This window comes from Anoplolepis gracilipes, chromosome 7 (assembly GCF_047496725.1).
Source record: "Anoplolepis gracilipes chromosome 7, ASM4749672v1, whole genome shotgun sequence".
NCBI lineage: Eukaryota > Metazoa > Arthropoda > Insecta > Hymenoptera > Formicidae > Anoplolepis > Anoplolepis gracilipes.
This window is the reverse complement of record NC_132976.1, coordinates 7,576,795-7,602,719: the sequence shown is the minus strand read 5'-3', so window position 1 is coordinate 7,602,719 and position 25,925 is coordinate 7,576,795. Positions and strand designations below refer to the sequence as shown.

The 25,925-nt window shown below is 30.4% G+C and overlaps 1 protein-coding gene across 6 annotated transcripts; it reads right to left on the bottom strand.

Moving 5' to 3' along the window:
* Positions 1-141: 141 nt before the first annotated feature.
* Positions 142-25,612, bottom strand: Dia (diaphanous related formin 1). Of its 6 annotated transcripts, XM_072895473.1 has the most exons (16): positions 25,180-25,598; positions 24,346-24,419; positions 12,604-12,786; positions 12,053-12,351; positions 11,267-11,576; positions 10,735-11,081; positions 10,316-10,601; positions 9,877-10,221; positions 9,611-9,753; positions 9,269-9,536; positions 8,946-9,185; positions 8,619-8,873; positions 8,354-8,518; positions 8,042-8,285; positions 5,571-5,652; positions 142-4,108 (listed from the first exon to the last, which is right to left on the bottom strand). In XM_072895473.1, the coding sequence occupies exons 2-16, from the start codon at positions 24,409-24,411 to the stop codon at positions 4,087-4,089; spliced, it is 3,255 nt and encodes a 1,084-aa protein (XP_072751574.1). In that variant the 5' UTR covers positions 24,412-24,419; positions 25,180-25,598; the 3' UTR covers positions 142-4,086. The 6 variants fall into 6 exon arrangements, with proteins under 6 accessions (XP_072751574.1, XP_072751569.1, XP_072751568.1 ...); XM_072895468.1 differs by lacking the exons at positions 142-4,108; positions 5,571-5,652 and having other exon boundaries at positions 6,172-8,285; positions 25,172-25,612; XM_072895467.1 differs by lacking the exons at positions 142-4,108; positions 5,571-5,652 and having other exon boundaries at positions 6,172-8,285; positions 25,180-25,611.
* Positions 25,613-25,925: the final 313 nt, after the last annotated feature.

Genomic DNA, 25,925 nt, shown 5'->3' with positions numbered 1-25,925 from the left:
AGTGTCTGTAAACTTATGAACGCAATGTATAGTGACATAATGCATCGACGATTTCTATTCTCATCGGATATGTTGAATCAGTGAATATCTCACGATGACACGATGCTGAAGGATGTTGAGAAATAATAGATACACAATAGATGAATAATAATAATACTTATAATATTTAAATCCGCGTATTCACAGTATAGATACAGATAGAAACTTAATTTAAATTCTTAAATTAAGTATTTAACTATAATATTAACAAATAGTTCGTTCATTACGAGATTCGATTTATAGGCAATTTTAATTTCCGCATTTTGTACAGGCACGTATAATTACTTTGAGAAAATACGGCTAACGTGCACTTTCTCTCTTTATCTTCTTTTAATGAATATCGTTTGATATATATATATATATATATATATATATATATATATATATATATATATATAAACTGTATCGAAATATACATGTACGCGTTTCAGATGGTCCACGTAGCGTTTGCTTATAATGTAAAAAGAATGTATACACTTGGAACGAGTTCGAAAATCGCACCGTGCAAAGAATGCATCGTGGACATACTTCCGCGATTTTTGCTTCTTGGGGGAACTGGCTCGTTACGTCGCCTTTCGCTAGACATTTCGAACGTGCCTGACATAGTCGTCCCACCACGTGGCACGCAGTTACTTGCTAACTAACTAAACGATGCGACTTCGCTCTTATTCAGGCGAATTTTTCAAACACGCGAGATTGTCACTATTATCCATATTACATTTGGAATTATTTTTTACGTACGTTTCGCGTTGATATTATAATACATATTAACCCACTCGAATACCTATCATCCGTTATTGAAGAAGGTAATCATCAGTTTTTGATCAACATTGCGAATCCGACATAGATATAAAAAATGTACGAATTGCAATTAGTTATTTTACAATTTACATTGGTTAATTTCATGCTTTAATTTGTCAATATTTCTATCTTTCTTCATTTATATAAACGTAATAATAAAAAGTATAAATGTGTATTGTGTCATGTTATCTATTGCTAGAATCGAATACGTAATATTACGTTCACATATCTGTTTTCCCTTTCTCTCTTTCTCTCTCTCTCCCTGAGTTTCTTTCATCCCTATCGAAAGTATCGATTCAAATATCGTAAACCTGTGTTACCAAGCATTAATTATCACAAAATGCAAACGAATTGCCGGACACCCTGTGTGTATATATATAAAATTTTAGTATTTTAATAAAAATTATACAAAATAAAATATAAATATAAAATATTAAATTTTTTTATATTGTTTTATACGGAAATAATTTATTTAACATTAAGAAAGATATATTTAATAAGAATAAAATGTCAAAAAACTTGATTTTTAAAATTCAACATCTTACATTTACATAATCAATCTCTATTTCAATTGATGATATAATCTGTGTATAATTTTCAAAAACATAGTTTTTAGTTGATTATGTGTATAATGTACGTACTTTATATTACATTATTCATTAAATTATTAAATTATTTTTTGTTAATAAAAGTTTTAAATCATTTTTCTGCAGCATTATATCATTATTTATTGCAGTGAGAAATCGGATGAACGTGAAAATAACTCGATATCATAATATTTCTATCGCAAAGTATATAAAAGCGTGACAAAATCTCTTGTATAATAAAAATTCACAAATAAGTTAGCACAACGCGGAAATATTGGCAATATGTAAAATGTTCTAAGAATTTACTTGTAATGTTTCCTTTTCGATCTAGAAATCCCATCAGAGGCGATGAAGCTTATGATAATGATGTACATCGCATGTTGCATGTCAAATCTTATTAGTTTTTCCTAGAAGCATTATTTTGGATGAATTACTAGATTATAAATAATTATAAATTATAAATAAAATAGAAATTTAAAGAAAAGAATACTTTCTTAGAAAACAGATAATACGAATAAAATCTTCAAAATTATAAGCAAAATTTCTGTAATGCAATAATTTTAATTTTACATATGAATTTTGATTTTCATTTTTGCAGGCTCAACGTAGATAAAAGTGAAGAAATAATAAATGCATAGTTTTATTTTATGAAAGACGAAAATTTTTTAGGCTAAATACATTACAAAACTAAAGTCATTAGATATATATCTAATGACTTTATATAAAACCATTATTAAAGCCTATTGCACAATACAAAAGTACAGGCAATAGGAACAAGGAATAAACTTGGGGAGAAAAAGAAAAAAGAACTTTCTCTCTTTCTCTCTATAGGCTTTACTCTCTTGATATGATACATTTGAAAGATCATAGCGACTTTTAGCTGTTATGTACAATTGGTAATTAAAATTTCTTTATCTCAATTATCAAATGTGGTAAATAACGTAACAGATAAAGTTAGGACGGATACTTTCCAGTATATTATGCCAAACTTAAAAGCTCTCTGTAACAACAATAGATTAAAACAGGATATGATGATGAGTATATTACGCGCGTAGACATTCAAGAAGTTTAAATATCAACAAACACGAGTAGTTAGACAGAAAATACGTGAGTCAATTATAGCAATATTTTCAGAACATATTATTAATATTTTTAGAAACATAGTTTTTGTTTAATAATTATATTTAAAAAAAAATTGGATTGGAAACTTGTTATCTATTTTTTATAAACGCATGCCACATATTATTCGCGAAATATATAGATTTAATTAGTAAAATCAAAATTAGATTATATATGATTTTGCACTTTTCGGTAATGTGTGAGTATAATATTCGGTAATGTGTGAGTATAATATTATTCATATGTAAATAATAAATACACTTGACGCGAAATGCTACCGCGTTTCTTGATGCTCAATTAAATTAATTATATTGTCTATTCCAGATATGTGAGTAAATATTATTTCTAAAGCGCATCTGATATACATGTAAAAAACCTAGCGTGCGATTCAAGGGGGTGAAGTTAGCAGCCCGACATTGCGTCGAACGTAACTATTTCTCTTAAAAGTAATTTTTTGCTCGTAGATTAATGTATATTAGTAATGAAGTATTTACATTGTAAAATATGCAAATATGTTTTTTTTTAAGAGTAAAAATTATTATTAAAATATGTCAGAATTGTGCGTCAATTCAGTGTACAAATCTTTTTCCACGCATACAGCAAAATATTTTGATATATATATATATTATTGAAAATATCTTTATATTAAAGATTATATATGGCAATGGATTACGCAAATTTATATTTTGCGGTCGTTTCTATTGAGCCAGAGAAGGATTAATTAAATAAATTAATATTACAGTTTTCATTTCGTAACGTCGAAATAAATGATAATTACGAATTTCCTCATCGTACCACAATTTCTGATTGCATGGAGAATATTGTTACGCCGAAAAAAGGCGTATTTTGTTTTATGTTACATTGCTACTTTCTGTAGTAAACGAAAAGTTATTACAAAGATAAATATTCTTTATACAAATACATCTCACAGTGTCGTAATAATTTCGATTCACAACTCTCGAGATGAAAGATATATTAATATTTACAGTAACATACATAATTAAATGCAAATCTATCGCCCGACTTGTTGAAAAGTAGTAGTAAAAAATGCTAAAGTTTCGATAAGAGAGTATATCTGTACATCGTGCCGACCAGCAATTTTAATAAATTGCTAATTCGTCAATTTTTACGTATGTGTATTTACAAGTGCGCTTTATTAGGACTAAATATATTTTATACCGTCTCTCCGAAATAAATTCTTGCGCATTTTTTTATCGAGTATTGACGCAAGTATCGCTACGTCATATAAATGCGTTAATTATATTTTTGTACAATATATATATTCAAATGTTAAGATACCTAAGGAAGACACACTCGCGAATGTTTGTCACACTCGCGATTTGAAATTAATGCGAAACGTAACGCAAATGCAAAAATTCGATTTACGCCGAAGGATCACTAAAACGTGGAGTTTTGCTTTTCTTCATTTTCCTCTTTATGATCTTGATTCATCGTGTAATATTTCCCATTTATCGTTCCAACGATATACAAAGTGTAAAATCATCACAGCAACGAGTTAGGACGGATACTTTCCAGTACGTTATGCCGAACTTAAAAGCTCTCTGTAACAACAATAGATTAAGATAAGGACATGATGATGAGCATATTTACGTGCGTAGACATTCAAGAAGTTTAAATGTCAACAAACATGAGTAGTTAGACAGAAAATACGTGAGTCAATTATAGCACTTAATATTTTCAGAAACATATTTTTTGTTTAATTATTATATTAAAAATTGGACTGGAGACTTGTTATATATTTTTTATAAGCATATACCACGTATTATTCGCGAGAAATATAGATTCAATTAGTAAAATCAAAATTAGATTATATGATTTTTTAATGTGTGGGTATATTATTCATATGTAAATAATAAATAAACTTGGCATGAGATGCTTCCGCGTTTCTTGATGCTCAATTAAATTAATTATATTGTCTATTGGATATGCGAGTGACTATTAAACAACGGATTAATTAAAACGACCTGACTAGCCAAAATTATTAAATTTATTCACACGACGAGTGAATATTATTTCTAAAGCGCATGTAATATATATGTAAGAAACCAAACGTGCGATTCAAGGGGGGGATGTAAAGTTAGCACCCCGACATTAAAATTCCATAGTTCTAATTAGAGTTCCAGTTTGAGTTCCTTATTGAACGGTTTAGAAGTTCTTTAATAAAGATTAAAAGAGTTCCGGCAATTAACATCATTAAAATAATATTTAAAAAATAGGGTGTTAACTTCATACTCGATTTTCAGATCGAATAGTTCTGAATAGCTCATTTACTTTGTTTTTACATGTACTACAATTCCTGATAAATAAAAGAAATTTTTTGTCAAAAAATATTTTTTATAAAAAATAAAAATAAAATTTTTCTTTATTTTGATTAGTTCTGATAATTAATTACAGTCTCCCCGTGTATGCTTAACCGTCAGTTATCATTAGTATTTCAAAAGTTATTATATTGGACAAGAAATGATCTCAACGAAAATTCGATTATTCGATTCTAAAGATACTTATTAATGGAATTTTTTCTAATTTCGCAGCGAGGTGTCTTTAAAAGTCGAATAACTTTTTAATTATTACTCGGATCGTTTTTTGTTATTAAAATTATCTTCCTAACTTTTAAAATACTAGCCATACATTCTTAAATTATGACAACAGGAGACGAAATTTGAGCGTCGTGTGAAACGGTAATTTATTTAAAGTTGTATATTTAAGCTTTTGTTGTAAAAATTATTTTAAAATTTATCAGGAACTCTTAAACATACACATAGAGATTGTAATTAATTATCAGAATTAATCAAAGTAAAAAAAAATTTTTTTTTAAAATTTTTTATAAAAAATTTTTGACAAAAATTTATTTTATTTTTCAGGAACTCTAATACATACATACATGTAAAAACAAAGTAAATGAGCTATTCAGAATTATTCGATCTAACGTCTAACTTCACACCCCCCGATTCAAGCATGTCTTGTCGCGTCCGTAAGTATTACTTTTACATTAATAATACTTACGTCGAAAGTTCTCTCCCTAGTAAACCAGATCCGACTAATCCGGTACGTGATCGACTTCTATTTAGCTGTGCTCTCCTTTCTGCTGCAAAATTAAAACAAGATTGAACTCATTATGGCAAGCTTAACACGATTAAAAATGGTAAGATTCATGTATCACAGTGGAGCAAAGTAATATTTCAAAAAAATTATTCGCTTTATAAAAAGTTAAATCTTGTACAATTATTGCAAAATAGAAAGGAAGATTGTTCTATACATTATTTGTATTTCAACATTTCACAGAATCATATATGCTAAATGATATAATATACAAACATTGAATAAGTCGAGGAAAACAACAGTAAGACAAGAAAAAATAACTCGTTATTGCATTTAATTATAAATATAAATATATATATATATATATATATGTCTTTATACAAAATAGTCTGTAATACATTATTCGCCAAACTAGATTGCGTCATGTCATATTTAAAATTGAAATAAAAAAAAAAAAGAAACATTAAAAATTATAAGAATAATATCAACTCTTTTTACAATCAAAGATGTTATTAGAAAAAATAGAAAATACACTTTAACGTCGCAATACATCAGTAATATAAAAAAATTTATAATATTACACCCAAATTTCATTGAACTCTGTAGTCTAGGTACACAAATAATCAAAATAACAGAACTGTTGATAATTTTAGTATTGTATTTTCGTATTTTTTGCTTTTTTTCATGAATATATTTATATATGTTAAATATGCATATAAAAGTCAAGATTAAAAATATCTTTTTTTATTAAATATTTATTTTTGTTTGCCTGAAACATTTGATTCAAATAAAATGCAATATGAATATATATTACAAGCTCTCAGATCACAGTATATATCACAATTGTCATAAATAGTTCATATGGAATAGTGTTTAAATGTAATTACATATCAATAGCTAAGCGAGTCATTGTATAGCTCATTAAAAATTATATAGAGTTTTGTTATTCTAGACATAAATATAAAAAAAGCATAAAACAATCTAAAAATTAATGTAATCAGTGCAAAATAATTATTTTTACATTGTATCCTAAAATTGTTGATTATAATATGAAAATATCATTGACATGGAAGGCAACAATAGATATGGTTTTGGGATAAGTTATTGCATTGCATATTTTGAAATATTGATGAAAAAATTAGACAATAATTTCTAGAATACGTTTTTCGCAATATTTTCGTAATATTAGAGCTAAAAATAAATTTTTTTTCTTTAGCTTGTTTTTCTATATTTTATCAATCTCGTCTAGTTTTAATAAATGATGCATAAATTACCGTGTAATGCTTATATTATTATATTATTAGATGTTTGCCAAAATTTCCACTTTTTTTTCCATGGTCTATCCTTTGGTTTCTTCATTTTATAAAGATTATTTTTTGTATTTGGACTGCTTGTGTCCAGGTTGAATGACTCGTACGTGTTTGCGGGATTTCCAAAAGTTTTCCCAGACATATTCAGATTGTTCTTAGTAGTACGAATACGATTTGGACTATTTTCTGATAATAACGTAACTCCACTCATTTCGGTCAATAATGGCGATTGTGCGTTAGTTATCTGATCAATACTTAAAAAGTGTGGAGATGTGTTGGAGTTTAAAGATCTATTTTCTATATCTAATATGTTTTGTGTTTCGTCTCTATGTCGCGCTAGATTCTCAAAATTTTTTGATCTTAAGAGTTTCATCGAAGTTTTAAATATTCTAGTAGGAAGACCATCGATCGATTTTGACATTTTTGCTTTTTTTGCGGAATTCGAACTTATAACTGACGAGTTCATGACCAATGGCAAAGTACTACTCATATCAGGTGGACTTCGCAAATAAGTGCGCAATTTACGTTTTGCAATCCTATTGTTTGCGCGTATAGATTTACGAGTCAATTTAGCGCGACGTACAATACTATTTCTCTTGCGAATCTTGCTGACTATAACACGTTTCTGTTTAACTGGACTAATTATACATGCTCGTTTAATAGAGACATTTTCATCGATTAACGGGCTTGATTCCCAATTAGTATTAACACATCTGGATTTCAAGTTTGTAACTGTTTTTAACAAAATATCTCTTTTTGGTGTTTCATCGAATACTGGCGTACAATACGCAAGATTACAACGACTGCATGGTTTCTTTTTCTGAAAGAATGTGACTCTAGATGAATATTTTATATGCTTAGGTGTTTTTTTAGCCTCGTCTAATAACAATTGCTTATAGAGCTCCTGATTCTCTGCCGGAGTGTAGAAGCTCGTCGGATTATCCGCTGCACATAATTTAGTTATAATCTTGTTCGGAATTATATTTCGTCGCATAGTATCAGTTGGAGTTATGTTTTCATATTTGTGCATTAGTTTAGTAGATAAAATATTAGAGAACATATAAGGTTGAGCTGCTTGATCTCTCTTCGCCATTTGTCTCCAGATGTATGTCCTATAGAACTTACCACCAGCTACACGCGTCTGCCGTTTACGTCGTTGATCCGGTCTACTGAAGGCCGAACCAGTCTGCAGTGCTTCCATCAGACTATCCATGACACCTTCTTGCGTCTCGTGTGCATTCATATCGACTAATGCGCGTTTGCGCGCAGCTCGGGCCGCCTTTTCTGCTTCCGCTTTCTCACGCGCTTCTCTTGCCCGTCTCTGCTTCTCCTCGCCTTCCTTCAGTTTTACTATTTCCCTCTGTGATTGCTACGGTGAGAACAGACGCGTTAAGTACTAATTCGGCAATGTTGTAGTCCGAATTTACGCGTATTTACCAAGAAATCATCTTTGAACGTCTTGATATCGCCGAAGAATTCCTCTATAGTGTACTTTTGTCTATCGAAGGAGAAGAATTCAGAAACCTCCGTGTATAAAGTATCCATATTTTTAAACATGTTCTGTAAAACCTCATAGGATTCTCTGGCTTTCTTGGCGAATGGCTGCAAAGTGGCTTCGTTAAGGAAATATTTTTGTCTAATCAATTCGGTATCTAAAGTCGACATTAATAATAATTATTATTATTAACAAAAAAAAGGATACTTTCATGACGTCTAAAAAGTAATCTTCATCGCATTGTGGAACTTTGGCATTCAAAAGATCCTGCTCAAGATTACGAATATTAGTTTCCATTTGACGTAATGTTCGCTGAACATTCTCCAAAGACACTCGGCTAGCACGATCTACGTGTGTTAGTTCTTCAATAAAGTTGAGACATTCCGGGAATTTTCTCTCTATCATATTCACCAAATAATGCATAAGAGTTTGTTTGTTATCGATATCTTTAATACTAGTCAACTGAAAAAAAGAATTATTATTGTGAAACGACGATTGCGTCAAGATTTGTATTATATATGCTATGAAATAAACCTTTGTAAGGAAGCTAATTTCAAATCCAAATGCTTGGCCATTTCTAGAACCGGAATTCATATAATTGCCAAGTAACAATATTAATGCGAGTATCCGTTCAAACTTTTTGCTGTTCTTCACTTCTTCACATGCTGCTGTAGCCGCTACTATGTCAGGTTTCACATCTTGTACCAGTTCTTCGTACCGCAACATAAAGCTTAATGATCTTAATCTGGGTAGTAATCTTTTTATTGTGGATATCTATAACATCATATTTATCAATTTTATATTTCGTGCAAAAATTCAAATGCAGTAATTTGCATTAAAAGATCAAGTAGAATTACTGTAACACAAAATTGCTCCGCTTCAGTCAAATCATTGTACTGATCTTTGTACATCTGTAGTTTTGACAATTGATCGGGCGATGGTAAATATTGAATTAATCCTTGTAATATATTGTCAGAGATAACTGGTCCCTCGCATCTAAATAAACACCTTTTTACTTCTATGTAAGGCATATGTTTCAGTGTGCCGCCGAGAAGTATTGATATATTTTGAGCTGCTTTACTGTCCAAAACTTTGAGATCTTTTACTTTCTTAGTTGGTGCTGACCTGCGTGCATAGCAAGGTTTATTGACATTCTATATGTAAAATAAAAATGATAATCTAGGTAAGATGAAATTTACTTATCAACTACATCGTCCATTTTCTTCCCACTAGGTTTCGATGCAAATTTTTGCGCAAGACCATCCAATATTTCTGGACTAGCTAATCTATCTTCTTGTACTTTTGTCCAAAATGATTTTTCTGTTAATCGATGAGGCAAAATCTGAAATGCATTATAAAGATTTAATAATAAATACGCTTATAAAATAGTTCATTTTTTTGTTCAAATCAATATCGTATATTCTATCAATAATTTTATGAAACAATATAAATTAATCACACGTACTGTCTTCCAATTCGCTCTCTTTAGAGGTCCGTCTACTTCCCACTTCTTTTTCGGTTTCAGTCCAGGAGGCAAAACCTGTGTTGAAGCCAATGGAGATAATCCCCCCATCATTGGTGGTGGTGGTGGTCCCATCCCTGGCATAGGTGGTGGCAGAGGTTTTCCCATGCCTGGCATAGGTGGAGGTGGTGGTCCTTTCGAGCCGGGCATAGGTGGCGGAGGTGGACAAGTCATTCCGGGCATTGGCGGTGGAGGTGGACCAACACTACCAGGGAGAGGAGGAGGTGGCGGTGGCATGGATCCGCCCATGCCAGGCATAGGTGGTGGAGGTGGGCATACAGCAGTCCTCTATAATCATACATAACAAATTGATATTATAAGAGAGACTTTAGACACTATGTGTCTAAAGAAAGACTCGATCAATATGGATATGTACACTTACAGAATTGCCAGATTTTACAGTTCCCTGCTCCAGTTCTTTGATCTTATTTTCTGCATGCTGAAGCTTTGCTTCGGCTTCTTGTCTACTGGCTATAGCTTCCTCTAACTTTTGTGTTACTTCTACCAGCCGACGTTCTTCCTCAGCCCGTGATTTCTCGACTAGGGTATCGATTAACGGTTGTACATCAATTTGAAAGCGCTTTGTCGCGCTAAAATCCGGATCACAGCCTGAACGATGCAAAACGATTTGCGATATACATTCCTCGATCAGTTTGTAATACGCCGTTCTAAAACGTAAGCAAAATAAATAAATAAAGTTGCAGCGTTACAAGAAAGATAAATCGATTTGGGTTTTAACAATTTTTTGTTAAGATTGTGAAAGTGAAAACAAATATAAATATACAAATTTTGTCTACTTACCGAACCAGAGCATCGTCTCGAATAAATAAAAGATGTTGAAGTATAGATAAGAAGTATGGCTCGGCAGTAGTATCCATCACCATATTTTTGACTACTTCGAAACAGTCGTTAACATCATCCAATTCTAAACGTACATTGTCAAATCTCTGTACAAATTCCTCATAATCTTCCTCTTTGTGCTCATTAAAAATTTTTAAATGCGTTGCTAAATCTTCCGATTCGTCTTTCTCTAACATTTCAAGAATGTCAGCTAAACCGACTCGCATTACCTCATTTCTGAGGTGTAAGCGAAAATCTAGATCCTCAGCAGACGATATTATAGAGTTTATGAGTTGAAGACATACTACCTACGACACAATATTCTATTTATAATAAACAAATCAACTTTTTTTAAAACAAATATAAAATTAAAAGAGACACATAGCGACTGAAAATTTTCGCGCTATTGTAGTGATTGATCATTAAATTACTAAACGTAAATTTCATAAATCTTTTAATTAATTTGATAAATGTAGAAATGAACAAAATGTACCCTTAAATTTTCATTTTTTTTATTCATCAATCCTTGTACGATCGGCAAAAATCTTTCCCGACCTTTGAACTCGCCGTTCATAGTAATTGCGTCTAAAACTTTTTTATGGCTATCACTCGATATGAGACACACTGCGCCGAGTAACTTTACAGCTTCGGACATTACGGACGGTTTTGTCGGCTCCAGTGATCTAGCTACGATCGTAAGAGCTTCGTGATGATCCAACATTTCCTTTATACCAACGGTATTATTCATGATAGCCTTTAAACAACGAATACATTCATATTGTATTCGCTCGTAACGGTTGTCACTAGAGAAAAACAAATTATTTTTTATTAATAAAAAAGGATATGTATTTCATATAATAGATTTTGTCATAAGCAGAATGCATATCATGCAAAACTGAAGTAAAATGGTTGAACAAAATTAGAAATATTTTTTGCTAAATGGGGCAAATAAAGTAATTAAATTTTTCATTAATTTAATTAAACGTTTCATAATTATGAACATCTTGCGTTTTTTGAAAATTAAATTAAATTTTGTCATTGTTACTAGCAACATTTCGTTCTCATCAGATGTAACATAGGCGGTTAAAAAAAGATATTAATGTAACAAATAATCGCAAAACATTCAAGCAAATAGTACTTTTACGTGAATTACCTATCATAATATATGAAGGCACTGGAATAGAACAATATCGATTGTTAGACAATTAATTGTAGACATTTAATGGTTAATCTAAACTCTACAGAATATCTTTTTCGAGAAAGTATAGGATTTACTTACTTTCGATAACATTCATTGAGAGTTGCCAAAACTTGCTTGAGCCCTTTGGTACCAAATTCTTGCACCCAGCTAAGCGGATTGTTAGTGAGCGCGATCCTGAGGGACTCGATGCAATTGTAGATCTTGTTAACACTTAAATCAGGTTGCGCTAGATATTGTATATAGTCTGCTGGTTTGTCGAATTTTGATCGGTTATCCTGTATACTGCCTTTGTAGTGCAATACCAACATCTCCTTCTTCTTCGACTCCGATTGCTGGCGCAAGGGTTCTTTCTTCTCCTCAGTTAGATTCATATTAGCCTAAACAGAAAGACAGTTACAATTTATTCCTTGCTCTTTTAAAATATTCGATATTTTCCATATAATTAAGAAATATCTTATTATCGAACAATTATTGAGTACATTATTTACACGATATCGAAAGTGCTTGTAACAATAAAAAATTAATTATACACATTTTCTAGTATTTGAGTCAGAAGGAAAGATATGTCTACGAACTTAATTATTAGAGTACACATAGATATTTGTAAAATATGTCCGATGTGCACTCACCAGCATTTCCTCGAATCTATCGTTTACTGTCTCCTCATCCATCCTTTCGATGATGCAACGCTGTTGTTCGATCTCGTTGATGTCGTCGCCGGAGTGTGGTCTGGGCATGGTGTTGCTGCCCGAATAACCGCGCGTTCCACTCCCGCGACCGGCCTTTTTCGGTCGACCGAACCATGTGTCCAACTGCAACAATAATTTTACACCGACACTTTAGAAAGCGTTTATTAATAATTTATTAAAAATTTACTTATTTAATAGCACCATAATCAGTCCGCGCTTTCAATTTAACAAAGAGAAAGCTATCTCCAATGGAGTAATTTCGCTTTCCTATTATTATGTTATATATTATTATGTTATCATTATCAAGATTTTATTTGTATATTATTCAGATCATAATAAACACTTGTATACTCTGCATAAGATAAAAAGTTTGATATAATTTTGAATGATAATTATTAACCCTACGTCGTGAGAGATGGAATATTCATAGAGCTGAAGATCTGTAAATCTAACGATTTGTGAAAACAAATATGGAGTAATCTTAACACTAAAAATTTTTACAAGATAGTTTTTAGGAAATCAGGATCTACATATACAGGGTGAAAAGTCTAAAGTCTGAAAGAAAATCTCTCGAAAACAAGGCATTTAAGAGAAAATGTTTCAAAAAAACAAAAGTTATAAAGTTTAAAAAGACGCATTCAATGGCATTATGAGTTTAATCATAGGTGATGTCAAGCTCACAGGGCAATCTTAAATTTTTTAAATGAAACTTCCTTTTTTTATTACATATTCTTACAAAGTCCTTCTTAAGACTTAAAAAAAAATTATAATATATTTTATCTACTTTGAGTCAGCAGTTTCGAAGTTATCAAATTTTTTATGATCGATTTTATGATAATTATCAGGAAATTTTTTTTACATGATTTGACATTCTGGTGAGACCGATGATTGTAAGCTCTGATTTCATAATCGTCCAGGTATTTTTGTTTAAAATTCCACGCAAAAGAATGTTTTAAAAATTTTTTGGTACAAATTTCTAAATAAATACATTTTTTATTGTACACATTTTCTATTTTTAATGCTTTTTATGGAGAAAAATACAACTTAACGTCATTTAATGTCATTTAAGTTTCAAGTGCTAGATTTACAAATATAACAAACAGAATAGTTTTCAATAAAAACTTTTATGACATTTTCATTTTTTATCATTAAAAATTAAAATAAAGAATATGTATTACATATTCATATTTTGTTAAAATATTGATTATAAACGAAGATAGATACATTTATAATTTATAGCATAAGAACAAAATTATCAAAGAGATTATTTTTTCAAAAATTCCCCAAATCCCAATAAAATTTTATTTCCTGATTTTTCCAAAATAATTAAAAAAGAAATTCTCTAGGAATTTTAGGTTTTACATATTTTTTCAGAGAGTATACATTTTGCATAAAAAATTCGATAACTTTGAAACGTCTGACTTAAAGTAGATAAAATTATTATAGTGCTTTGAAAAGATCACAAGAAAGACTATAAGAATATGTAATCAAAAAATAGAGGGTTTTATTTAAAAAATTTTAAATAATCTTGCCCTGATCTTGAAGTCACCCCATAGTCAAACTCATACTGTCAATTGAATGCGTTTTTTAAGCCTTATGCTCTACTTTCATATAAAATATTTTTCTCAAACGCTTTGTTTTCGAGATATCTTAGTGGTTTCAGACTTTTTAGTCACTCTGTATAAACGATGAATCGCAAAGATAAATGTTTTTAAGTAGATATTTGACAGATGAAGCCTGGAATTAAACATAAATTCGATCGGCTCGCAAAATTGTTTTTTATAAACGACATTCCGATATCTCAGATCTATTGTAAATGTTTTCTCTTTGCGGTAACGCGTGCGCGAGTCGAGTTTGCATTTTACGATGACATAATCGTTCAAGTGGCATACAACTCGCGCTCGCACATAATTTTGTAACATACTTGAAAATATGTTGAATTTATTGCGGGATAACACGAAATCGTACGCTGAAGCTGGGAGTAATTACTCCATCCACTTACCGCAAAATAACTGGACATGCGTTCGCACAATAAAGAACGTATTTGATGCACAAAGATGTTAAGGAAGAAGCGACCGGAAATCATTTGCCCGTCGGCTATTAACCGACTTGTCGCGATTATTAAAGTCTAAAAAATATTTCGCACCAAAAGACTCGATGTGAGCAGAAATGCTGTGAATTATAAGCAGGCGAATGTGATAAAAAGTTACACGTGTGTCAAATTAATTATCGCTATTATAGATTCTTTGATTGTTGAGTAATACAATTAAAGAATGACGACTATACATGCGCACAAATCACCGTCAAATCTTTTCTCTGTAGCATCTTTTCCCTACGATAAATGCTATGTGTAACATCCAATAAATGATAATATGAAATAAAAAATAGCAACTATTGGATTATTTAGAATCGTCTCGCATAAATTTTAACGTTTGATTAAGAAAATACAGCATTGCGAAAGCTCTAGAACATTTTATCTGATAATTGTTAACTTTGTACTAGTGATGCAATTTATAGTGATATCTACGATGACATTCTCGATCTCACGGATGCGCGAAAGTTATAATATACAGGATGACATAGTAGTCTAACACAATAAAATTAATAGCTGACTAATAATTATTACTTATGTACGAACTTAAATAAAATGCTGAACGAATAATTGTATGCACTTATATCTCCAAATTTTTGTTACTAAATTTTAACAATTGTTTTTCATCTTTCAACGCGACTATCAAATGTGTTATATTTACAAATCCAGAAGACTTAAACTATTTTCAATCATCATTTTATCGAAGTAGGCTATTTTTAACTCCTTAATTTGATACAAAGATTATGTAGTTATAAGAAATACGTAGTTGCCAGTATTTTTTAATACCAAATTAATGTCGGATTAAACCAAAGCTTACCCAGTCCGTGATCATTGCGGCGTGTTCGCGATGACACTTCAAAGATAATTGATTCTTCGACGAATGGCGACGAATGACTCACATCAGACACGCGCGTAAGGTCACAGGTCCAAGCTGATTCGAGAGACGTGACGGACGCACTTTTATTTTTAGGTAAACCCACACGTGACACTTATTCATATATTTTTTGTATGTTTTTTTTTTTTTTATTAGAGATGATGCTTTAAAATATCGCGAAGTAGGCAGGAACAATTTTTTTCAGCTCACATTGTGCCAGCAGAGCTAGCTTTTATCGACTTTCACGCATCCAGCAACATCGAATGTGCGTTATTCCTTACGACAGAAACACCGGTTGACGTTTCCGTGCACACGTCTATGCCAATCACTGTAACACGGTAGCTATGCATGTACTCACAAGTACGAGTAATTCAATCGCTCGGATTAAAACAGACCGGTTGCATATACGTTTCAATAATGTCATAGGGAAATAGTAAACCTGTACATAAGTGACATATGTACAGGTGTGTCGTCGTACGCAATTGATTAGCTGAACAAATTAACGCAGATCAAATAAATATAAAATAATAATCGTGACAGATGAAACTCTTGAATGTTAAACCGATAAATTATACAGAGAAAGATTTCGAAAGATTTAAAAAATATTTATTCTATCGAAAAGATGAATCAGAATTAATAATAAATAGCGTATCAATAGAGTATATTATTAATATTTACGAAAATATTTAGAACAAACGAATTTTTGGTTAAGAAGCGATTTTTTCAACGACGGGGGACTCGTGTTATTTACGATACTTTTCAAGTACTGTGACATGTATGTTCGCTACTAATTATCACTGTTATTTATTCAAAGTTAACTTCTTACGTCAACAATTGTCAGATATAATGTTTCCAATTACGCAATCATTACACTCACAAATCACTGTCGAAAAGGAATTCGAATAATTTAGCGAAAGGAGACGACAGTAAAGAACCGCACGTGGAGAAGGAGAGCGACGAACTGACTGAAGAATGAATGCCGGCGTTTGAATACACGCGATACGCATCCCTTCCCCGACATTTTGCATTACGAACCCGAATCGTTTATTACATTATTATTTGAGACGCACAACTCGACCCAACCCACAGAAAGTGATAAAAATAAACTAACCATGATATTTTCTTACATTAGAGAGACTATGTATAGAATGTGACACCAGACAACCTTCTCACTTTCCTCCATTAGCTTAATTAATATATTAGCACCGCAGTTATATAAAGCAATTTTACTTTTTCGAAACAAGCTTTAATGGGGTTTTATTTCACTGAGAGCTATTTATATGCACAAGTAATATCAGTTATTATATTATTTGCATATCTGGCAATTTTCATAAGTTAAACCTTGAATCTGCAATCAAAATTAAAATGTTATTTTTTTTATTTAGTTTATAATTATTTATTTTTTTATTATATCCTTATTTTATTTATCATTTAAATATTTGTTTATTTTAATTCATTATTATTCTCTTCCTAACACAAAGAAATAACACAAATAAATAATTATGCTAAAAAATTATTAAAAATAAAGTTATTTCTGAAATGAATATTTGTCGTAAATCTTTACACAATTGTTACGTAAAAATATATTTTTTTAAATATAAAAGCAATGATTATAGCAGCACATTTACGGTTAGATTTGACGTGACAGAGCAATTCGTACTCCGGAATTATTAGAAAGTTTGCTGGCTAATTTAAACAGATCTTCGACAAAAGATTACAACTGTCTTCATATTCGTAATTCCTTTTATATATTTATTTCTCACTTATATATGTATATATGTGTTTCTTTACAATCGAAAATATTCCAAGTACCATAAATTTTTAATAATTTTTAGATCAAATTACAATCAAATTCTCTTAATAAAAATCTGAGTTAATTTCATATATTCTCAATTTATTCACAAAATTTTCAATATTAAAGTTTATATAAAAAATTTAAACTTAATATTAAATATTTATTAATATTCATATTAATTAATAATATATAAATTAAGAATTAATATTAAAAATATCTAAATTAAAATAAAATGTATTTAAAATTTTTAAATATTAATTTTCAAATAGAAATTATTAAATTTTTGATTATAACTATTACTCAAAAATAATTTTAATTATGCTGTACTAAAAAAAAATTAATATCAAGTTGAAAAAGAAACTATGGATCAAAAGAGCGTCTACGCTGTATTTTGTACGTACTCAATCGATATTTTGTACCTGAGAGGAATAAAAAATTCAAAAAGAAAAAGAAAAATTAAAAGGAAATTCAGCCAATTTATTATCATGTCTAATTTCGCAATTTCATAATAGCTGATCGATGACTCGTTACTCCGATTCGCTCGTGTGTAAAGGTGCATCTGTATGTTGTGAGCGCGTATACATATATGTATATAAAGTCGGTACAGTTAGGCCGTAACGTAAGATTAACATAACGGCATCGTGTGGTGGAATTAAAGAAACCAAAAGATCGCGTCGGACGTCCCGGCGCGTATTCTTACGGTACGCTCGTATCGCGGAACCGTATCTTTTCTACGGTGACCGCTTATCAAAAACAAGTTCACCGGACCTGAAATTCGTAAGAAGTGTGTTAATTTAAAGAGCTGGCTTCTTTTCCGCGCGTGGACATTTAGATCAATGTCGACCAACAATGAACCGCATGTAAATTACGCGACCCAAAAAGGATTAGAATCAGAATCGTAATATCCTCTCGTGTGAAACTATCTTCTTATACGTAATCCTTGATATCAACATCGAGAAAATTAATGATAATGTCTCTAACAACTTATGTTTAAATAAACAATTTTGTCATTAAGAATCAGTTAAAATTGCATCAGATTCATAAAATACGATAAAATTTTGTTATCCATTTATGTCATATTTATATTTTTACTTTAGTAATATATAAAATAATTTCTTGAAGCAAATGCAATATCTCATATAAATGACTATTAAAAATCTTATTTTATACATCTCACTTTATATATAAAATAACTTACAAATAATAATATATCATAATATATCCTAAAATGACTTACAAAAATGTAATAAAATAGATATATTATTTCATTAAAAAAATAAAACTGTTTTATGAACAAAAAAATAATTTTTTGAAAGTGTAATCAAATCAGTAAAATAATTAAAACTTATAAAATAAAAAAACTGTCTAATTTCTTAATTTACATACAATTATTTTCTTTTTCACTATTTTCCTGATATATATTACTGTAAAATAAATATTAATTTTTTCATCAAAGAAGTCATATTATTCAATTTATGTTTAAGCTATATTATATTTAAGATTTCAATCTTCAAAGACACAATTTAAACTTTTTTTATTATACGTAATTATGCCACTCGACTTCACATTTTCATTGTCTTGCGCTGTTTTAATAAGCGCAGTTTCACACTAATGTCCTAGTTTTCTATAATTCATTATTTTTTCAATGTAGTTCTTGCAATAATAAGTCTACATCGAATATGACGGTTCTATCGACGGAAGATCATTTTTCTCGCATAATAAGTTGTAAGAAACTTTCTCCTTTATTTTCTCGCTCCTGACGCTATAATTCCGGATGGTAGATTATTTTTGCGCTGCTGACGTCATGCTTTCAATAAATATCCCTGACCCTTTAAAGATTTTTGGTTCTTTTGTTTTGATAGGAAATCTTTTATTCAAAGAAAATGAAAGAATTCAAGGATTATTTTACCATAATATTGTTGCCTGCTATAGAACGTTTTATTTTAACCATTCCACTTTAATTACTTCTATTCTACTTCAAAATCACTAAATAAAGTTTTATATAACTTAATGATAATTATTATCTTGTTCTTATATTAAATTTCAAATTATTCGTTATATACGCCCGCACTTTCTACCTCCTTTCACGCTGATCATGTAGTTGACCCCGAACCAAAAGGATAGATCGTTGTCGTGAATCATGTGGATCCTTACGTATTGTGGAATGCGCCCGATCGACTACGTCACGACTTTGAATAGACCCAAGGTTTCGACAAGTTTGATAAAAAACACTGTTTGTCATTGATCAAAGTTTTGGCAAAAAACAGTATGGCTATGTTATAAACAGAGATTTAATCTTAAAAAAATATATAAGCAGAAATTTAAAAATATGACAATTTTAAATACGTTTCGAGCCGATTTTAAATATATATTTTTAGTAGCAAATATTGAATATCGTTAATAATAGTATTTTAATATTATTTTAATAATTTTATTATTAGAGAACATATTTTGAAGATAAAACGTCTAATAGAATTTTTTTTTTGAAAATTTTACTCTATCTTTCTCTGTACACAATATTATAATTGTATTACAAAATATAATTTAATTATATATTAAAATTAAAATCATACTATTTAGCGTGTTTTTTTAAAAATTATAATAATAATGAATCTTTATTACTTTTTAAGTATGAATTTAAATTTGCAATTTTTTTCATTTATTTTTCTTATAGATGATTGTAAAGAAATGTTATTTATTATTTATATAGCTGATTATATATAATGTGTATTTTGACACGATAAATATTCCAAAGGTTGATGTCTCGAGGTTATTTTCGACGTTGACATTACAGTCTCTGTGTCATGATCGACACATGATTTCTTGATAGAGACAACGCTCGACTTGACACGAATTCGACATCTTCAGATTTAACACGAAAAGACCTCAGATACCGACTTCATGTGCGTGACGTGTACTTTATAGATATAGATGAACGTAAATGCTCAATAGGAAACTTAATCAATCTTTGGCATTAAGTACTATCTTTTGCAAAATGTTACATATTTGCATAATAAGGAATAATCCAGATTGGACAACAAAATTGACATTAATCTCATTTAAAACTCCGATTTCTCTCTAATTACGTTATTTATCATGTTACATATACATAAAGGGATACATAAAAAACATTACATAATTTGTTACATAAAGAGAACAAGGAATAAATTACAGTGCAACGACCGTGAAAATAATTGCGAGAATCCTAATGAAATATTAAAAAATAAAAGAGTGCAGGAATTCTAATGCGAATTTTACAATTTCTGGATTCAAAAGCTTGAAATGCTGCTATCGCTGCATTTCGTCGTGGTGTCATGTTACGTAACGCTCTATATACGAACATAAACGGCCACCTGTTCTATCGCACCGTCGTTAAACGGCCATAATATTACAAATTGTGAGATTAAGAAAAATTCTTTACAAAGCATTTAATTCATTGAGATGAAATCAGGTAATTTAATCGTTAAAAAAATATATTTAAATTATTTATTTTAACATTTTAAAAATCTCTTTAATTTAGTTTCAATCTACTTTAAAAAAGATTGTGAATTAGTCACAGTTTATAATTGTTTTTTAATAGAAAATTAAAAAAAAAAATATTATTGAAGAAATATGAAATCTTATTCGTATTATCTTTCTCTTGATCACGCATTTTATATTTTAGTTATTGTATTTATTCATAATAATAAAAAATCAGATAAATCTTTTATATATATATATATATATATATATAAGATCGATAATTAAAATAAAAAAAGAAACGAGCACGTCAAACTTAAAAATATTTAGGTAGAAGAATTCTTTAACTTGAGTCATAGTTTAAGTAATGCTATAGGACTAAAATTATAAATAAAAAAGAAAAAATATTACTTAAATTGAGAATCTAAAATCAATATAAAAAAAAAAAAATAATTTTAAATACTTTTTATAAATTCTATAATTGAGAGTTTCTTTTTCAAAATTTAAAAACTGACAACTAAAATATATTTTCAAAATATTTGTTAGATCGAAATTCCTTTGATAGATGTAGTGTGAAAGAAATAAAAATTATTTAAGAGTACAATGCAGTAAACATCATGATATTATTTGCGCAATAAAATGCAGCTCAATTATTTTCCCGAGTATCAATTTCATAATTTTTCCTTTATTCGTATCATATCAATGTTATGAGTATTACTTCGTAAGTACTATGAACAATGTACAACGCTTTTCACGCGCTTCTCGGGAATTAACCGGTGGTTTTAATTATTCCTGATTAACCGGAAAAAAAAGTACACGCGGCTTCACGGATGATCTCACTTGTACGAGTAGCCGAGCGATGACGCCAACAGCCCGAACGGCCTTCTCCTGTACGAGAGCAAGAGAGATCGAAACGGTGTCACGCGAAATTCCGATAGGCATATATACGTACGGAGGCCGAATGTGTGAGCCGATTCTTTTCTTTTTTTTTTCGACCTACGCATCTCTTGCTGAGATGATCTTCATGTCTGAAAGCTGCGCCTTTGTCTTCGCGCGAAAACGTCAAGCCACTCGGTTAACACTTTTGCATCTGTACTTTTCACATTTAACGCTGCATGCGTCCGTCAGATTTTGAAATTTACTTATATACTTCTGCAATGACATTAGAATCTTATATAAAAAGGATTTAGATATCTCGGTTTGGTTTTAACATATTTGTGATGTTTAATCCTAAAAGACTCTCACAATCAATACACGGATTATAATTATAAAGATGACAGCGGAAAAAGAGTCACACTATTCATTACGGAATAGTTTACTAATGCCATATTTACTTTATAATTAAGATATTTTAAGATATTTTATGTATCGTTACGGGATATAATATTTAAAAAAGATTACGAAAAAATGTACGCATACGAGAGATTATTTAAAAAAGACATAACTATGTAAGGAATTTGTGTCTAGAACTGTGTCGGTGTTGCGATGAAATTGATAAAATGCAATTTTCTTTACACATACAGATACTTATTACTTATACATGCCTGCCTGTTGCATCAATCGTTGTCACTATTCACTGAACACTAAATGCTACATAATGTTGCATGCACCCGAAAGGTGTAGTTACCTGGTTTTTGCTCTCAGAGACTTTCAACATACCATCGCGTAAAAACCGAATATTAATAAAAATTACCCAAAGACTGTCAACGATAAAATTAATAATTGTAACTGTGGCATGACATTAAAAATTTATATATTATGTACATTCAATATAAAGTGCAAGTTATAATGCGGCTCGAATTTGTGCTGCGCCTAAGGTCGACACTGTGTGTGTGTGTATGTGTGTCCTGGTATATTCGTGCGTGTGTCATTAAGTACATATACGCATGTCGTTCTTTACTGAAGGATTGCGTTAAACCACAAAGCAACGGTTCTCAATTTTTTTACTTTCATCACAGATAAAATTTGCCAGTATTAATTATATACATTATTTCTAAATAATTTTGTACGAAATAATTGAAAAAACAAAAGAGAAAGAGCACATACTTTGATTTTTATTACATTTTTTCCAGATGATTGCAATTTTTTTAATATGATACTTCTATTACATATTTTTTATGGAATACCGTTTGAGAACCACTGAACAAGATATTGCGATAACAAGTTTAATATCACGAAGATAATCGAATAATGCCTATCATTGTGAAGGTAATTTTATGTATATACAAATTAGCGCTTAGAGCAAAAATTAAAAGTGCAAAAAATGAAAGAAAGAAGTTTGATAATCAGAAAGTAGAACAATTCTTTTTATGTAAACGATAGTATGCGCTTCTACTGCAATGATATAAACAGCGACAGATACGATAACATAACAGGAAACTGCGTATGCCCACATATGGCGTATCACTATAGAAATTTTACATTCTACGTTTTATCACACATATTCCATGCTTTGCGTATCGTTTTCACATATATATTACGTTTTCCAAGAATAAATTTCAGCTATTAGTGAATATTAAAAATATCTATTTCAACATAACTTTATTATTGCGATATCACGACTCTATGTATGACTCATATTCTACTTTTAAATTCACATATGTAAAGCTTAAAAATTATTATAAATCTTTAAAATTGATCACCCGCTTGAGAACTTCATAATTATACCAAAATTGATTTTCGAAAATCGAGAAAGATTATTTATATTATTTCACCTTTTCTTTGCCAGCCTCGGCTTTGTGATACCAAGTTTTTCTTCTTTGTATGCCAGACATTTTTCACTCTTTCTAAACCGTTTTTTTTTTTGTTCAATTTATAATATTGTCAATTCGCGTATTTATTATATGTTCGCGTATTATCACTGCATCACGAAATCATTGCACAAATAACATTTATTAACTGACAGAACTGATAATACGTGTGATAATAGAGAAAAATCGGAAATCAGTAGCGTTCGATCTTGTATCGGCGCTATTGACAATACGACTGTCGCAAATAAAGTGTTCCGTTGATGACGTTACGGAGCTGATAAGAAATGCAAAAAAGCATACCTTGGAATATAATACTTGTTGAAGATGGTAGAATTGATTGATATATTGTATTCATAAAATATAAAAATTATGACATAGAGCTAAATACAGGTCTTAGAATTATTTGAGAACACTATTACTTTTTTGTGGGTGCAATTCTAGAATCACTATTATTTTTAATTTAAATCACAACAAACAGAAACTTTGATTTTGAATGGAATAGTGTATTATCATTTTATTGTTTTGTATAAACATATATATATTTAAATTATTTTATTTTTATATAATAATAGTTTTTTCTACAAAGCTGATTTATGACACTATATATATTATGTATATAGTGTACTGCATTATACTCTTATAATTTTTATTTCATTTACAATATTTTTTTATTAAAAAATTAATTAATATTCTAGCATTAAGGTTTACTTACAAAGCCAGCAGGTTTGTCCCTTCTGTTCGCCATGATCTCGTATTCCAATTTGTTATCTTCTTCCATGCAGCACTCTAGAAAAAGAAAATATGAAATGGTTATTTATAAATAAATATATTTCCTGAATAAATAGATCCTAGCATAAATATTTTAAGAACACTATATTTAATTAACGATTAATTTATCTTTTTTAGCCTATTCTATTCTGAAGACAATGTAACAGGTGGTTTGCCCATATAAAAGTTCTTTATCAAAGATATGCCATATTAAGAAGATATCATTGCAAAATACTCTATAAGTTAATCATAAGTTAGTCATCAAAGAAAACAATAGAATATTTTTTTCTCTTACTAAATATAAAAATACCAAATATATATATCCTGCAAGTTAATAACCTATTTTCCCTCTGGTTACGTTATTTTTACTATTTAAAAAATAAACAAAAATTATGCTTTGTTAAAATTCAATAACTTAATGTTATTTTCGCTTAAATATGTATTCGAAAGACTAATGTTACACAAAGTATATCTACATAAAATATGTATGTACAGTTGAGAAAGGTCAGTTTTTAGAAATAGAATTACAGTTCATGGAATAACTATATATCCCCCTTAACGACTGCCAATGTTGACAAGTGGCTTTTCGAGCGAGCAAAAAAATCGACCTTGAGTTACAATAGAATCTTTTAACTGAATCTAACGAGGCGTTTGTTAAATAAAGCAATGCTTCGCGCGCGTTAAATAGGTTAATGTTCGATAACGTCAAACGTTATCGTTCCCGAACGAGCCGATGTTTTTTCCCCTCCGAGAAAGACGTTAGTACTTACTGAATTACCTGAATTTGTCGAAGCTTCTCTCTCGCCCGGATTTGCACACTTTTACGTAGTCAGGCACTTTGCTTAATACTGATATTCACAGCATTGTCGGTATTTTCAACGAAACTGCAGGAAACTGGCAGCGGTTGGCTCACGTTCGCGAATTGACGCGCGTCGAACGATGCTCGCGCGATTTCCCCGATGAAAATTCCACTGACCTTTCTAAAGAGATACGTGAAAAATGTCCGTTACTCTACACGCCGTATTTGTTGCAACAATTCCGAATTGCGCGACCGACGCAACGTGCGAGCCAGTTGTTGTTCTCGGGGCCGCTTTTTCTCGCGCACGCGCGTTGAATGTGGCTTCAGTAATGTACGTAACTTATACAAAAAGAGGTAGTTCTTAAACCATTTTGTTAAATATTTCTATGCAAATCTTACGCTTCGTACCGTAAAACTTTCACTTCATGCATTAGCACCTGACACATTAACTTTATCGTCACTTTACGTGCCCGCGTCTCATTTCTGGCATCACCGACCTAGCCTAATTACTCCGGATTCCGTCAAGACTTTTGCGCCCATTCGTAACCGTAACATATACATTACTGAATATCTCTATATTGCGCTGCGCATGCGCGAGAAAAAGCGGCCCCGCGAGAACAACACTGACAGTGCGAGCGCCAAACGGCAGCGTGGAGAAGGAAGAAACATTGCTGCCAATAGAGAAAATCAAAATTTACGATGATCGCGGTTCCACTGGACTACAG

Coding starts and splice junctions, on each gene's coding strand:
- Dia (XM_072895468.1), bottom strand. CDS start 24,411: ATGGAAGAAGATAACAAATTGGAATACGAGATCATGGCGAACAGAAGG. Junction 8,519..8,618: donor ACTTTTTAGACGTCATGAAA/GTATCCTTTTTT, acceptor GCCACTTTGCAG/CCATTCGCCAAGAAAGCCAG. Junction 8,286..8,353: donor CGTTCAAAGATGATTTCTTG/GTAAATACGCGT, acceptor TTCTCACCGTAG/CAATCACAGAGGGAAATAGT.